This window comes from Scleropages formosus, chromosome 1 (assembly GCF_900964775.1).
Source record: "Scleropages formosus chromosome 1, fSclFor1.1, whole genome shotgun sequence".
NCBI lineage: Eukaryota > Metazoa > Chordata > Actinopteri > Osteoglossiformes > Osteoglossidae > Scleropages > Scleropages formosus.
Genome location: NC_041806.1, coordinates 19790160 through 19806987, shown reverse-complemented (window position 1 = coordinate 19806987; position 16828 = coordinate 19790160). Strand labels below are relative to the sequence as shown.

The 16828-nt window shown below is 44.0% G+C and overlaps 2 protein-coding genes across 6 annotated transcripts; one reads left to right on the top strand and one right to left on the bottom strand.

The window, feature by feature from the left end:
- Positions 1 to 2559: 2559 nt before the first annotated feature.
- Positions 2560 to 9548, top strand: LOC108933240 (basic immunoglobulin-like variable motif-containing protein). Of its 4 annotated transcripts, none has more exons than XM_029256655.1 (10): positions 2560 to 2698; positions 5183 to 5745; positions 6116 to 6245; positions 6361 to 6456; positions 6967 to 7071; positions 7182 to 7276; positions 7591 to 7723; positions 8040 to 8123; positions 8200 to 8296; positions 8658 to 9548. In XM_029256655.1, the coding sequence occupies exons 2-10, from the start codon at positions 5268 to 5270 to the stop codon at positions 8949 to 8951; spliced, it is 1512 nt and encodes a 503-aa protein (XP_029112488.1). In that variant the 5' UTR covers positions 2560 to 2698; positions 5183 to 5267; the 3' UTR covers positions 8952 to 9548. The 4 variants fall into 4 exon arrangements, with proteins under 4 accessions (XP_029112488.1, XP_029112487.1, XP_018605687.1 ...); XM_029256654.1 differs by having other exon boundaries at positions 2562 to 2698; positions 5180 to 5745; XM_018750171.2 differs by lacking the exon at positions 2560 to 2698 and adding an exon at positions 2705 to 2894.
- Positions 9549 to 9668: 120 nt separating this feature from the next.
- Positions 9669 to 15095, bottom strand: LOC108933242 (homocysteine S-methyltransferase). 2 transcript variants are annotated; one of them, XM_018750174.2, is made up of 9 exons: positions 15039 to 15095; positions 14725 to 14862; positions 14568 to 14635; positions 12274 to 12446; positions 12065 to 12168; positions 11823 to 11984; positions 10185 to 10390; positions 9945 to 10024; positions 9669 to 9857 (listed from the first exon to the last, which is right to left on the bottom strand). In XM_018750174.2, exons 1-9 carry the CDS (start codon positions 15093 to 15095, stop codon positions 9778 to 9780), a joined length of 1068 nt encoding a protein of 355 aa, XP_018605690.2. In that variant the 3' UTR covers positions 9669 to 9777. The 2 variants fall into 2 exon arrangements, with proteins under 2 accessions (XP_018605690.2, XP_018605691.2); XM_018750175.2 differs by having other exon boundaries at positions 14965 to 15072.
- Between the last annotated feature and the right edge of the window lie 1733 nt (positions 15096 to 16828).

Here is a 16828-nt window from a genome sequence, read left to right as displayed (position 1 = left end):
CTTCTAACATTGTAACTTAGAATGAAATTAAATAAAAGTAATTCAATAATAACAATAATGCTGTAAAAATAATTAGAAATTAAATTCAGTTCAGTATAGTTCAGTTGAAATCTGCACTGGCCAGTTACTTTACTGGCAGATCCACGTTAATCCATCATGGTGTACAGTACGGTGTGTAAACATCATACTGGCAGGTGGAAAAAGCACAGGATGAAACCTTGGTATAACTTCATTGGTAGGAAAATTTAAAACTGGCAGTGTAACTTAATGGAAAAAAATTAAAGCAGAAAATGCACTATATATACTATTTTCTGTTTCAGTTCTTTGGTAAAGCAGACAGTTTATTAACAGAAATGTACCTTCAACATTTCTATGAAATGAATTTGATAAACAATCCAAAAACCATGGTGAGTCTCTGTGATTCCAGTCGTATCATCATTGAAACATCATAAGAAAAGAGTTATTAAGATGTCAGATTTCACTGCCCCTGTTTCATATTACGGACTGGCATCCCATCCTAGGTGTGTCCCCTCCGCCTCCAACCTTGCGCTCTGTGTTGCTGGGTTAGGCTCCGGCTCCCCGTGACCCTGTATGGAACAAGCGGTTCAGCCGGTGTGTGTGTGTGTGTGTGTGTGTGTGTGTGTGTGTGTGTGTGTGTGTGTGTGTGTGTGTGTGTGTGTGTCATATTAAGTTCTCAGTGGGCAAAACACTGTAATGTGGTGTGTGTGAAGGGCTGGTTCAGTGCCTTGTGTGTTTAAACACACCTGGCAGCGGGAGTATTCTTGACATATTATTGTGAAAACTCCTGCCAACGGTGTGACATGTGGGAAGACGGTGTAAAAATATACAGTACACAACACCATATATAACAGAAATGATTTATTCATTGAGCTGATGCTTTCTCCAAAACAGCTTCTAATGTTAACCGTCTAACAACCATTTACACACCTAGACAATTTTTTTGTTTACGGGTAAGTACCTTGCTGAAGGGTACTACAGCCAGAGGTGGGAATTGAACCTCTGACTCCAAAGGAAGCAGCTCTCACCACTTTGCTATGAGCTTCCCTTACGTTAAGTTTCCGACAATATGTTTACCCATTTATACATAATTTTACTGGCATAACTGAGGATAAGTACCGTGCTCGAGAGTACGTGGTAGGGAAGAACAACATCAACTTCTCTCTCAGGTTACAGAAGCCTTTAATGCAATACGTGCGCACGGGTGAGCCTCCTGGGAGAGTCACACCGATGCAGGCAAGCAGGCAGATGTTTATACACACAGGGGCAGAGTTGTTGTTTCCACCCCAAGCTTGTCTGTAGGTGTAGGCGCAAAAGACATCCTTTTATCGCAACATACCAGTCACGTTTAGTCACGTAAGCAGGTCCTCATTTTCGGATACTCCAATCCTATTCTAAGCACACGTGCCCTTAGCTGAAACGTTGCGATTTCTGGTCTCGCACTAGGGCGTTCCTGTACAAGCACACGCTTCCTTATCTTAGAGGAACAGTCTTCATACTGTAGCATCCCTCCACAGAGCTACTAGAAACATACTCTTTATTGAAAGCATACATATCTCCAACAGCAGTCTTAACAAAGACACTTCAGACAGTACAAGACACAGAACACCTCAGAATCCCCCTGGGTCACTCCCAGCCCCCCTGCTGCACCCTATGGTTAAAGGGTTCCCCCCGGGACTCCCCAGAATCCCACTTTCGAACACTGAACATAAATAGGACGACAACCAATCAGAAACCACACACAACTATGTACACACACATAAACACTAATGCCAACTATTTACACATTTACTCCCCTCAGCGCTGTTACAATACAAACAACGGCTCAAAAACGTGTACAACGTTCGCACGATTACTGCACCACAACTTAATGTTACAGAATAGAATACGTAAAACAGAATTTCATTCCGCAAGTACTACCGCTGGAGGTGGGATTTGAACCTGTGACCTTTGGGCCCTAAAGGCAACAGCTCTAAGCACTAAAACTACAATGCCACATTTATACCAAGATCACATGGACTTATCGCACTGGTAACCACACCACCTCAACACATACACCTAGTTAGGGTTAACAACAAGCACCTAGTTGCCATAACTCCCTGTTCAAACTTTGATGGCGAGAAGAGATTTGCCCTGGAGCTTTCAGAAAGGTGACGTTAACCCAGAATCGGTATCCGCACATGTCCCACAAAGCAGAGAACATTTGTCAGAAATGGGTGTTGCTCTTTATGATAAACACACCTAGCAATAGCCCACGGCGTATTCCAGTGGTGTACTAGGAGTGTAAAAACACCGACATGTACACGATGGTCATCATCATGTAGGGTGTCTCTGTTTACTGTCAACGCACGCGACAACGGGCATTCCTGATGTCCGTGAGAAATGAAGATGCCTACGGGAGTTCCTGTTGTTTATTATAAACACACCAGACAGCCGGTGTTCGCATTTATTCAATATATATATATAAAAAAACCTTTCTTCCCACACACTGAATCGGCGCCTCTATTTCTACGCATTTTTCTTCAGGCGACTAGTGGCCGCGTTGCGCTACTGCAGCTCGCGCCTGACGAGTCGCTTCGCGGGCGCCGGTGTCGCGGCCCCGCGTGCGCAGTGGTTCGGCCCGCTCGTGCGCCGGCGCGGAAGCTGCGGAGCCCGCTTTTCCCCTCACCACCGCAAACAGGTACGTGCGGCGGTGTGTGTACTAATGCGAATGTGCCCTTCCCCGGCGAGTGAAGCGCAGCTCCGCGGTCCTCGGTTCCGCCTCTTCGTCTCCCGCACCGAGACATGTAACGGGAAATTTGTGCGCGCGCTCACCGGACGTGGTTCTGTGGTGGAGTCCGTGTCGAGCGGCTCGAGCGCGCGCCGCGAACCCGGCGGTGAGTGAGTGAGCCTCGATGTGATGGTGGAGACGCGGGGAGGCGAACATTAGGACATGTCGAGTACCCACACAGCGTCATAATAATAATAATAATAATAATAATAATGCACTCTTTGCTGCTCTAACGTCCACACACACAGTCACTGACTGTGTTTGTGTCCGCGTGCAGGGGACAGCAGCTCACACTGAAGCTCGGCCGTCCGTCGTCACTCACATTATTATGTAATATTCAGCTGCGACGTACGTCATATTTAGATATGTTATTTTAAACGTCACATATGTATAATACTGCAGTTATTCACAGAGCGGGATCACTATTATTCGGTGGGACGAGGCCTGGCTGAAGCGACTTCCGGCGGGGTTGTGTTGTGCGGAGATCGAATTACCGTTTGATGGGGGGATGGTCGGTTACTTCACTGAAAAATGCAAGATAATTAATTATGACACCGCTAAAACAAGAGGTTTTAGTGCGTGTCAGTGACAACTGCAACAATTTTTGTAGCTTTTTATCATTATTTTTATTGTAGGAAGGTGATCAGGATCCATCTATCCTGAGTTTTGTGCACCTCGAGTCGAGCGATGAACGTCGGTGCATAAGATAAGTCAAGTAGAAAGTAACAGACCAGGTTTACAAGAATCACACGTCTGCACCTTTGTCTCTCTTTCTCCTAATTTAATACACAAATTGTATTTCTCTGAGATGTACATCGCTTTTGGAGACGCGTCTGCTAAATGAATAAATGTAAATGTATTTATCAGTGATTATTTCTCGCTTGTCTTCTAATATTTTATATTCATTCTTAATATTTTCATTCACTCCCTCACTGTTAATAAGCAGGTGTTTAATACCAGGTCAGAGGTCCAGCATCTATCCTGGAAGCACAGGCCAGGGTGTGAGACACAGCACACACAGCCCTTGATCAGGACTTTTTGACATTTTGGGTCATGGATGGTTGACATAAATAACATTCAGAAGCACATGTCTCATACGCTGTGACAAATATTTAATGACAGCTCCTTCGTAGTACCCCTGAGCAAGGAACTCACATTGAGTAGCGCTGCTGTCTTACGGCGGCTAGGTGGTGCGAGAGGATGTGGGTTCGATCCCTGCTCAGTCTGTGTGGAGTTTGCATGTTCTCCCTGTGTCTGCGTGGGTTTCCTCCAGGTGCTCCGGTTTCCTTCCACAGTCCAAAGACATGCTGTTCAGATTCCCCCAGAGTGTGACGAGAGTGTGTTCCACTGATGCATGGATGAGTGACCCAGTGTAAGTAGTATATCTAGCAGTGTAAGTCACCTTGGTGAATAAGGTGTCTGGGCTGATTACACTACATATTCATTGGAAGTTGCTTTGGAGAAAAACGTCTGCTAAATAAAGCTAAATGTATTCATTGAGCTGACGCTATTCTTCAAAGTGACCTGCAATGTTAAGGTTACAGTTATCTACCCTTTATACAGCTGAGTAATTTTACTGGTGCAATTTAGGGTAAGTACCTTGCTCATGGGTGCTACAGCCGGAGAGGGGCATTGAACCCGCCACCTTTGAAAGGCTGTAACTGCTAGCAGCTGTCCCCTGCTTACTGTGAATTTCTGCTGTAAATCACTGTAAGTAGCATAATATTGTAAGTCAGCTGAAGGTATTAACAGTTTTGAATCTGCTATTTCGGGGGGTGCGGTGGCGCAACGAGTTTGGCTGAGGCCTGCTCTCTGGTGGGTCTGGGGTTCGAGTCCCGCTTGGGGTGCCTTGTGGCGGACTGGCGTCCCGTCCTGGGTGTGTCCCCTCCCCCTCCGGCCTTACGCCCTATGTTGTCGGGTAGGCTCCGGTTCCCCGCGACCCCGTATGGGACAAGCGGTTCAGAAAATGTGTGTGTGTGTGTGTGTGTGTGTGTGTGAATCTGCTATTTCAGTTGATATGTGATGTGTATATACAGTAATTGGTTTTATGGAGGACGCACTTTTTGCTTTGCAGAGTGAAAGACATAGTCAATAAAATAACTGTTGTGGAAGTGAAATGACAATGTAACCAAGTGAAAACCATGCTGTATTGAATAAGAAGTTAATTGTATGAAAAAGCTGTTGTACCAGTTTTTTCTTTGTATGTTATTCCGTTGTAGGAGGGCTGAGTGTGTATATTTCACCTAGAAAATGGTGCAAGGCAAACAAGTATATTGTTATCCATCCACGTCAGTGAGTCGCCTCCACCGCCTAAACCCCAAAATGAGTTGTCATGGCGTAACAGTGAAGTGCTCTTTGTGTATTACTGTCTGCTTTACTGGTTTTCTCCAGCAGGTGTCCAAACAGAGGGTGGAATTCTGCTTTATCGCTTTGCTCAAGCAAAGAACAATTCTCTCTCCTCCCATCCAAGTTCCGTTCAATGCCTAACACTGCGGAAAGTCAAGGAGAAAGCTTATCCACGACCAGTGACCAGGGAGCCCCCAAACACCCCCCGAGCCGGGACAATGAGACGGCACTGTTCCCCAGGGACGCCCTGAGAGCACGGCGTGCGTCCAGTGCTGAGGTCCAGCTCCCATGGACTTGCCCTGTCACACACTCCAAGGAGAAGTTCTACACGGTCTGCTCGGATTACGCTCTGCTCAACAAGGCTGCCTCGGTGTATCGCCCGTCTAGCACGCCTAGAGACAACCCCACTGCCTCACGGGACGCCGGCGAAGCCCCTTTTGCTCAGTCCAACACATCCAGTTGTGCCCAGGCGCAAGCAGGCTGCACACATGTAGCGTTTCCTGGGGACTGTGATATGGAAGTGATGTCCTCCAGCCACACAAAGCCCGTTTTGGCCTGGGAGATTGACACAACTGATTTTGACGCTGTACTGACCAGGAAGAACAGGGCAAGTAAGTGGTGCTTCCTTGTATTTGGCTGTGAGAACTGACTCTGTTCTTCTAGTTGGTTAGAAATATGCATTTGATCACAGCTGTATAGTTTGTCAGCAGATACAGTGCTCCCTTGCCAGTTTTTTTTTTTTTTCAAAATCCTCAGATTTGGATGGGTTTTTTCCAGGAAAATAAGAACAGCCGCTCGGTAAACTGCATTGATGATATAATCAGAAAGATGATTCATCACATCTGGAATTAAGTCTCTGGGCCTGCATTTGATTAGTGGTAGCTTTTTCCATAGCTTGCATGAAACCCCAACATCATCTGACCCCCTGTATAAATGGCATTCTGGTTTTCGTCCATCCGAATGTCTGTTTGGTTCATTCAGGCAATATCAAAAAATCTGTCTCCAAGAAGATGAAGTCCTCAGACAAGCACAGCAGGAATCTCCAAGATGCCTCGCAGCATGTCACACTGGAGGAGATCAAGCAAAGAAAAGTGATGGACCTGAGGAGATGGTGGGTAGTACCTGGGATTACGTTCTCCTTAGCACGCATTTTTGCCATGCGTTTAGCTATGTTTGTTATGATTGCAGAGAAGTGTCACATAAGGTTCCATGGTTCCGCACCTCAGGTACTGCATCAGCCGTCCCCAGTACAAGACGTCCTGTGGAATCTCTTCCTTAGTGTCCTGCTGGAACTTTTTGTACAGCACCTTGGGATCTGGGAGGTATGTCTCACAGAGACTCAGATATCAAAACACTTTTCTGCCTTATGAGAAGGAACGTTTGTTTTTGTTAAACTTTATTTAGCTGATAGCTTTGTCAATGGTGACTCGCAGTGTTCGGTTTGTACCACAACAAGCTACTCACAATTGTGTACCCATTTACACAACAGGGTATTCTTACGGGAACGAGTCAGGGTAAGTGCTCAAGGGTTCTACATCAGGAGGCTGGATTGAAACCGGAGACATTCAACTTGCAAGGCGACAAGCCCAACCACTGTGCCACTTGCTTCTTATATTATGCTTTGCGATGTTTACAGTAATAGATTCTGGGTGCCTTCAGCTTCATTATTGAATTTGCTTAAAGTTTAGTGAAACTTAATATAGAAATGAACATTTATGAATGACTTCGTGTGGAAAGCTGAATAGTTTGATGTTTACAGTGCTGTGCATTGTTGCTGCCTTGTGGAGTGTAAAGTGATTATACATCCAGTGATGCCTGTTCTGTCCCTACAGCCTCCCGCCCATTTCCCAAGAAGAAGCCCTGCAAATCTTGGGTTTCCAGCCACCATTCGAGGAGATCAAGTTTGGCCCGTTCACAGGCAATGCCACACTCATGCGGTACGGTACATCTCCATCTCCTAACCTTTTCCAGGTGGCCATTGGCACTGCTACCCACTTCCTGCGGTGTCCAAGCCTGATTTTATGTTTTATCTTTCGTTTTTCTACAGTTGGTTTCGACAGATCAATGACAACTTCCGTGTTCGAGGGTGTTCCTACATTTTGTATAAACCTCATGGGAAACACAAGACGGCCGGAGAGACAGGTGAGTAAAAGTGCGTCCTTGTATTTCTGCTATAGATGCTGAAGTCACTTTAGCTTGATTTCGTACATGCAAGTTGCCGTTTAGCATTATACAATTTCACAAAAATGCTGCAAATAAAAACTCAGTGTGGAAATAACTCACAAAATTGATGTACGCATGATTTGAACCTTACTTTGAAATTGTCTTGTGAATGTAAACTAGATTGCTTCCTTCTTAGGTTTGTTATGCTTTTTAAACAGAGGAGATGATTAAAGTGAATGCCAAATGATTGAGGTTTTAGCACTGCTTATGTATGCACCCCCCTCCCCCAACAGCTGAGGGTGCTTTGATGAAGCTGACCCAGGGGCTAAAGGATGAATCCATGGCCTATATATACCACTGTCAGAACCACTACTTCTGCCCTGTGGGATTTGAAGCCACCCCCTTGAAGGCAGCCAAGGCCTACAGGTAGGACCTGCTTTTTCTGTGCAACCAGTGCATGAATTTGCTGGTTCTGTGTAAGTTAGTTGGGCATCTCCAGCCAGGACTGGACAGCTGCCCATCACAAACTGGGACCAGTCTAAATCAGTCTAACCATTACCCAGTACTTTACTGGCTCTTTGGTGACATTCAGTGCACCATGCTGATGTCTTGTTAATTATGTAAATGTGTAACTGCTGTTTTTAAAAACTTCAGCTAAGTTGAGTGAGTTACTCCTTCATGTAAGTTTAAAATAGGTAAAATTCTTGCTTCATATGTTGTGTGTCTGTAAACTTCCTTTTAGGGGTCATCTCCCACAAAATGAAATGGAATACTGGATACTCATTGGAGAACCAAGCAGGAAACACCCAGCCATTCACTGCAAAAAGTATGGCTGTTTTTTTATTTAAAAATGTTTGTGTATGAATGCTGTGCTGATTCCACTCAAATTCATTTCAATTTAGGTGGGCAGATATTGTGATAGACCTCAACACACAGAACCCAGAATACCTGGACATCCGCCACACAGAAAGGGGCATTCAGTACCGTAAAACCAAGAAGGAAAGTGCCTTTTATTATTACTATTTAAGTTCCTTTAACAAACCACCCCCCCTCCCCCCATAGTGTAGATGGAATCATTAAATAAATACTGTTCTTGTATGTAATTAACATATTTAAATCAGTTGGGAAGCCAGTTGATGTCACAAGTCTTTGTCATAGGGGTAGCCTGGCCTGTATTTAGGATTATGGAGGAATCCTTTGGAATGGTCAGTGGCATGAACTTTACTAAATTAACTGCTGAGCATGAAGGCCTTTACTACTACATCATAAAACCCTGGTTTCATAGTGAATTACTTGGCAGCATTGATATTTTCCATAAAAGTGAGTTAAAGTGTGGAGTAACATCTCTGTTAAATGACAGGTGGGTGGAAATCTGCACTGCATCATGGCCTTCCAGAGGGTTAACTGGCAGAAGCTGGGTCCCTGGGCCCTGAACCTAGAAAACCTGAGGCATGACCTCCACCACCAGGTGCCAGAGCGGGTGGCCTGTGGAGCTACAGAAGGCTCTGAGGAGAAGCCCTCAGCCAGGCGCCTGGGTCGCTCACTGAGCAGTGGGAATCATGCAGAGGCTACTTGGAAACGTCACTCTAACACGTACGACTACAGGCATGGGGGGTCTCCTGACAGCGAGGTCGATGAAGACAACACCGAGTGAGAGGCTCGAAGAGGCATCTCCTGTGAAATGATGCATCCTGCCCTTTGTGTCTTTGAGCTGGACGGCTCCATCTGTTTCCACATCCGTGTGTCCAGTGGGTTGTCGCATTGGTAAGATCATCACAAGAATCTAACACATGTACAGTTTGCTTCTGTATTATTTTAATATTCAACATCATAATATTCTGTGGCAAACAGTTTGACGGCTTCAGCTGAGCCGAAGATGCTGATTAAACCGTAAACCTATGTACCCATGTGCTCAACTTTGTTCTGTTTGTAGATGTACAGTATTAGATGGAGAAAATGACTTGCATAAACTAGTAAGGAAGCTGTCCCTGAGCGGTAAAATGGGGTGATGCTGCTGTTAAGATGCAAGTGCAACACCGAAATAGAGCTAAGGACTCCCTTATTACTAAACTAAAGTAATGGGGTAACGTTTCAAATGTGCTCATGTATATCCTGTGAAACGTTCAAGGTAAGACTGCACGCTTGCTTCCTTATACCATAATCAGCCATATACCTTCTTTTCTTCAAGCAAAGGTCCATTGTCCTTATTCCTCCAGACAAAAACTATAAATGTACTGTAAATGTTGCAGCTAGTATACCTTTTTGTTCTTTTTCTTTATAAATAAAGATTTATACTACTTGTTATAAAATGTAATGTTTTTATTGCACTGAAGTGATGATTGAGATGAGATGAAATGAGATGAGATTTTTCATTTGCAGTGAAACTATACACTCCTTTTCATTGAACACATCATTCTCTGGTGGCAGTTCTGCACTTTCACAACCTGACTCACTTATTGCCAGTTTTGCTGCATCAGTTCTCAGGTAGCGTCTGTTGCCAGGACTCCATGGAGTCTTTTTAATTCTGCAATGTCCACTGGACCAATACGACAACACCCACCTAGAGGAAGCAATGCAGGGTGAACTCCAGTGCATACTGTATACACGAAAGAGCTTATACACACTGTTCAGTAAAAATGCTACCCACCAATCCAAGAAGCACCGAGTTTTCTCCACCGTAAGCTAAGTTTGGCAAATGAAGTTTTGTTTTCTGCTGCTGTACTCCACCTGAGAAAAGTGACAGAATAGACTGATTTTGATCATTCTCTTGAAATTGCACAATGTCCTCTTTTTAAACTGAATTATTCAAAATTGTGTAACACTGTTCTGCTACATAATTTACAGATAAGGGCCATGTCACAACATTATGAGCATTTGTTACACTCACCCAGTGCCTGGAACCCACTGTTCTCCGCTGTTGGGGTAAACAACCCAGCTGAGTTGAGGACTGCTGAGCGGAGGGACGGAGGCCAGCAATGGCTCAACGAGGGTAGGGGCACAGCAGTTCACACCAACTGCCACAAGCTGCTTGGTTTGACAGGCTACCTGAACTGCTTCAGAGAACCTTCTCCCGCTGGAAATGTGTTGCTCATCCTGAAACAAATTATATTTCAGTTGGTTCACCGTGCTGGTTTCATGCTTTTTCAGAAACATGCAGACATTCAATATCTGCTTATCTTTTTAGTGGAAATTCCGTTTAACACCTACATAGTTTAGGATGGTATATACTGTATAATGGTGGATTTCTACAATTTAGAACACAAAAGAAACCAGCACGTGGCAAACAGCACAGATACAAACAGATGAATTATGGTCTCTGAACACACACACACACACACACACACACACACACACACACACACACACACACACACACACACAGCCCAGTTGTTGCTTTCCTGTTTAGCGCTGTTTCCTTATAAACCAGTTTCCTTGTCTAAATCCCAGTACCCACTATAATACCTTGTGCAGGGTACTGAGTTTAAATACTCCAGTGAGAATGTCCTTCTGTATAAATGTAACACATCATTGTAAAGTTAGTGATACAACATTGTATATTACCTTGGACAAAGATGTCAGCTGAATAACAGCTGAATGGCTGGGAGAATCACTCATGAAGCCCTTTGTTTTGTTTGCTTTGTATCTGGGGGAGGTCAGGGGGCCTGGTGGCGCAGCGAGTTTGGCCGGTGCCCGTTGTGTGTCGGGTCTGAGGCTCGAGCCCCCCTTGGGGGTGCTCTGCAATGGATGGGGATCCTGCCCTGGACGTGCCCCCACAACCCTGCGCCACCGGGCAGGCCCCAGACCGCCCGACCCCGCTCGAGACGAGCAGTTCCTGACACTGGTTGGCTTTGTATCTGCTCCATCCTCCCTTGGTGAACATTGCTGTTCTTTGGCCATTTACCCGTTTTTTTTTTTTTCCCTTTTCTTTTTTTAAAAAAAATTTATTATGGATTCCAGAAAGGGCACGGTGGCGCAGCGGGCTTGGCTGGGTCCTGCTCTCTGGCGGGTTTGGGGTTCGAGCCCCGCTTGGGGTGCCTTGTGACGGACTGACATCCTATCCTGGGTGTGTCCCCTCCAGCCTTACGCCCTGTGTTGCCGAGTTTGGTTCCGTTTCGCCGTGACCCCGCTTGAGACAAGCAGCTTCAGCCAATGTGTGTGTATGTGTATTCTAAAAGTGACACAATGTTGGAAGCTCCAGGTGGTGTAGGAAGAAAAAAAAATTTAAAATCTGCTCTGTTGGAAGTTTTAAACAGGGTGAAATAAAAACATTTCTATCAATGCATTTGCAGTACCTAGAAGTATTCATCCCCTTGTATGTTTTCCATGGTTTGCTTATGCTTGTTGGACATTAAAAAAAAAAGATACTGTGACTTCCTGTCTCATCAATGACACAATGAATGTATGAGATTGACAGAAAACCTCTGTATCTGAACCTCCCTTTACAGATTTCCTTAATCGCGTTAAAGTCAACATTTCTCCCAGTCTGATTCTATCTGATTATTCATTACTTCCGACAGAAGATTACCTTGCAGGAAAAGGAAAGCCAAGCTTTTGAATTAGGAAACTCTCTCAGAAGCTCCACCAAAGCCTCAGCCTCTTTAAGCCCTGGGATGGTTTCCATGGCAATGAGGTCCACTCCAGCTTGAACCAGGCACTGGATCTGTGGTCGATGCCAAGCTTTCAGCTCCTGAGACCAGAGCAGATGGTGGTTACGCTGAATTGTAGGGCACTGAAGGATGGCTTTAGGAGAAATTACCACAGATTTACCTCGACAGTCATGGCCTCCTCATAAGCTCCTGAGTATTCTGAGCCATCATGAAGATACGCGCCATACGGACCAATGGAACCCGCCACCATCGGCACTTTCCTCCCTAAAAAATGTAACAGTAGAATTAACCCCAATGCTTTAGGGTTTGTGACATTATTCCCCCCCCATCAACTAACATTTATGGACAAAAATTATATAGAATACTTGCTTGATAAAGGGCTGTTGGCCATAAACTCCTGAACAGTCTGTCTGGCCAACTGCACCCCGGACATCAGTAGCTGACTTGCCTCATCACATGACAGGCCCAGGTGCTCGATAAACCCTTTCACGCTTGCCTGGTATGTTGCAGTAGTTATGACATCTGCACCGGACTGGAGGAACCTATTTAAAATAAAATAAATAAAAAAACCAAAGTTGTATAGATGTCATTCTGTGAATGGTTTTACATAAAGCAAGAGATCTCAACTTCAAATCTAAAACCAAAAAACTACAAGGTTGTGCAAAGGCTAATTTAAACATCCAAGGCTATTATTTAGTAGAAAAAATGTATATATACACACACACATACACATATATGAACTGTGTTCAAGATTGTAATCTTGCAGGCTGAAGATCTTACATCTATGGAGAACGAAAAGAAAGAGGGCCACAGAGTGGATTGCAAATGTTAATAACCAATGATTTTCCAAATGACCTATTTTTACAGGTATCGCTTCAGGGTAAGTACCTTGTTCAAGGTACAACAGGATGTGGAATTTGAACTTGGGTGGATGACAGCAGCTCTAACTACCACACTATCCGCTGCCCCACACTAGACAATACAGAAAATAAGACGATCATTAATCCAAACTCATACAGTAAAAATTAAATACCTGCATAAATGAGTAAATCATTATCTTACTGTAATTAGCTGTGAAGTAACATGTTGGCTGAATAAATAAATGTAAATCTACTGTTAGTGTAGTGGTAACCTTTGAATTTTTGTGTACATGTTTATTGTGCGTGAACACTTTGCTGTTACAAGTTTATTGCCTTAGTTTGGTGGCCACTGGGGGAACTCTCTTGTTGTTATTGACCCCATACTGTGCAGGAATTATTGTTTGAGAAATGCCACAGTAAAATAAACTGTGCATTACCAGATTCCCGTCACTGGTAACATTGTTGGCACCACAGCAGAGGCAGGCGACTATCTTTTATCAAATAATTAATTGTGTGACCCACTGTAATTACTTATTTAACAAATAATGTTTACTCATTTGCTTTTTGTAATGGTTTTATAAACAGCACAGGATCACAAGAGCATACAGGTAGAGACAGGACACAGAAAAAGTAAATGTCTAATATATAAAGGTAAATATGTCTAATAAATTACAAAGTCCTGCACGATCACACCTGTGTGTGAAACTAACCTTGCAACCCTGAGTCCCCATTCTGAGTCCTCTATGAGCGAGGGCTCAGAGTCGCAAGGTTACAGTTTATCACAGTTATGATCGTGCAGGACTTTCTAGTAACTTCCAGAAGGGTGTCCACATATTGCACAATTCACTGGAACTGTCATGCAAATCAAATGTTTTCTTCCATTTGGAAAGTTATTTTCCATGTTTACAGAGGGAACTTCAGGTTTAGACCACAGCACTAAAATACATTTACATTCATTCATTTATCTGACACTTTTCTCCAAAGCGACTTACAGTGTTAAGCTAATCAGAAGTACAGATCCATTTATACAGCTGGATAATTTTACTGGAGCAATTTAGTTAAGTACTTTGCTCAAAGGTACTAGAGCTGGAGGTGGGAATCAAACCTGTGACCTTCGGGGCCAAATACAGCAGTCCTAACCACTATACTACCAGCTACAGGATACATTTCCTTCCCAAATATACAACAGCAGTCAGTGTATGTACCATAACCCCAACTAGAAAGGAGTTTAGGCAATTTAACAAAAAAAAAAAAAAAAAAAGTGGGGAAAAACCTAATTTAGTTAAAGGTATCTTGGATCATTGCTATACCCCGGTCCAGTAACTTTGTATCTTATTATCACAATCCACCATATAACATATCAAAGTGCATTTAAAGCATAGCTGAGATACCCCTGGAGGTGGAACTCCTCCCTGGCCTCTGTAGTGTAATAGGTAAACTGTAAAGCTGTTTACTGTATAAACATTGTAAGTCACTTTGGATGAAAGCATCAGCAAAAAAAACACACACACACACACACACACACACACACACACACACACACACATTTTCAGAACCGCTTGTCCCATACAGGGTCACGGGGAACCGGAGCCTACCCGGCAACACGGGGCGTAGGGCCAGAGGGGAGGGGACACACCCAGGACGGGACGCCAGTCCGTCGCAAGGCACCCCAAGCGGGGCTCGAACCCCAGACCCACCGGAGAGCAGGACTGCGGTCCAACCCACTGCGCCACCGCACCCCCCTGCAAAAAAAATAATTTAAAAAAAAAAGAGAGTAACTGGAAGAAACGTGTCAATTGTTACCTGTAATGGACATCTCTGATTGCCTGTGGATTGGTATTTAAAACTCTGGCACTCCATAGGGGGTCTCCCTGTAGGAACAAACAGCATTGGGAGGGGGGGGGGTCAATTCACAATCATGTCCATCAGGCTCTTTTACTCGCATCGACTGTAAATGTACCTGTATCTGTACACCTGCTGCTTCAAGGTCTGTGGCCAGTCCGCCGTCCACAATCACTATGGCTTCACACATTATTGTGGCCTGGACGCGCCTCACCTCAGGCTCATCTCGACTAACACACAGAGACAGAATCTCTGCCTGAAAACAACACAGAGAGTAATTAACATCATGCAGCTGCTTTCTGTTTTCCATCTATACACTTTTATAAACAAAGCATGTAAACAAACAGAAATTCATTACCTCTTAATGATTTTCGTGGGGGGGAAAAAAAAAAAAAAAAAAAAACAGGAAAGTGTATCTACCCATTAGCTCACCTTCCAAACTTGCACCAACTGTCGGTGAATTGCACTTCCGGCTGTACTGCTACGCATGCGCAATTACATGACCGTCACTATCATTTCCGCTTCCGGGTTGTTAGCGTCGATGATGAAGCGAATTATACTGTTGAGTGAGTTCGTTATTTTTATGGTTTTTTTGAAACTTAGGAAAATTGCATTATATTTTTCTGAACAACATACCGAATAAACAAATGTGGCATCCTATTAAGGGTAATAATTACTGGAGTCTCATGCACCGCAAACGGTCTCTTCTTACTTTGTAATGGTCAGTTGGTGCCACTAGGTGGGAGGATTGCATTTGAGGAGGTACTCGTGTTCCATCCTTGTTCGTTGTTTGCTAGCTGCTTCATTGTTACTAAATGAAAAAGGCAATTAGGTTCAGCTATAAATTAAAAGCCTGGTGCGTAATAACATTTGCTTATTTAACAGACACTTTCCTCCAGAGCAACTTCTAGTGTTATCAGCACACACACTGCTTATTCACCAAGGTGATTTACACTGTGTTACTCATCTAGACATGAGTGGAACACACTCTCTCTCTGTCACTCACACAGTAGGTGAACCTGAACAGCATGTCTTTGAATTGCGGGAGGAAACCCACGCAGACGCAGGGAGAACATTCCAACTCCACACAGACTGAATGGGAATCAAACCCACATTCTCTTGCACCACCCAGGTGCTGTGAGACAGCAGTGCTACTTGCTGTGCCACATTGCCAGTAAGTAAGTATGTAACCTAAGAGCTCTGTTTGTTTTCAAAGACATATTTGCATTTATTCATTTAGCTGACACTTAAATGCTCCTGTGCAACTTACAATTATTTACCCATTTATGCAGCTGGGAATTTTTTTTTTTTTTTTTAGTGGAGCAAATTTAGGGTAAGTACCTTGCTCACAGGTACTACAGCCAGAGGTGGGATTTGAATTCAAAGGAAGCAGCTCTAACCACTACACTACCTGCTGTCATTATGTATTAGTATCAATAAGATGTTTTACACCCATCTATGGAACAGTATAGGCCTGGGAGTGACATCATCAGGTGAAGTCTCCCCTCCCCTACTTGCAGATCAGTTTTCATCCCTTCTGAAATGGCCTGGGTGTTCTGCTCCAGTGGAGGCAAATAACTATGGCTAATTGATGATGAATGAATAGGGAGAAGAAGGGGTGAAATGAAAATATTATGTGCTAGTAGATGTTTAAGCTGTCCTCAGCAGGACAGGACAGCTGCTGGTGTAGCCCTTCTTTCTAAAGCAAGCAGGCACTTGTTAGCAACAGTCCGATCTGCTCCTTTCACACATTCACTTTGATATGGTTTGCTGTCTCGCTGCAGGTACAGGTGTGGTTCACTAAACTATCACTACACTCATCTCTAAAGGTCTCCTATACATTCACATTTATTCATTTAGCTGATGCTTTTCTCCAAAGTGACTTATGTTACAATTATAAGCATTTACACAGCTGGGTAATTTTACTGGCGCACCAATTCGAGGTAAATACTTTGCTCAAGATTTTTTACAGCTAGAGGTGGAGATCAAACCTGTAACTTTGGGATCTAAAGACAGTAGCTCTAACCACTACACTACCAGCTGTTCCCATAGCAGCTTGACAAGTTTGTGGCATTTAAGAGCCCAGCATTTTGTGCCATTTCACATGGTCCCGTTTTCAGGAGCTGCAAAGCCAACGTCACAGTCAGCTGCTGAGGCAGTGCTTGTTTTGTTCAGGATCATGTGCTCATCTTTTGAGGTCTTTTGCCACCCAGACTTCCTAA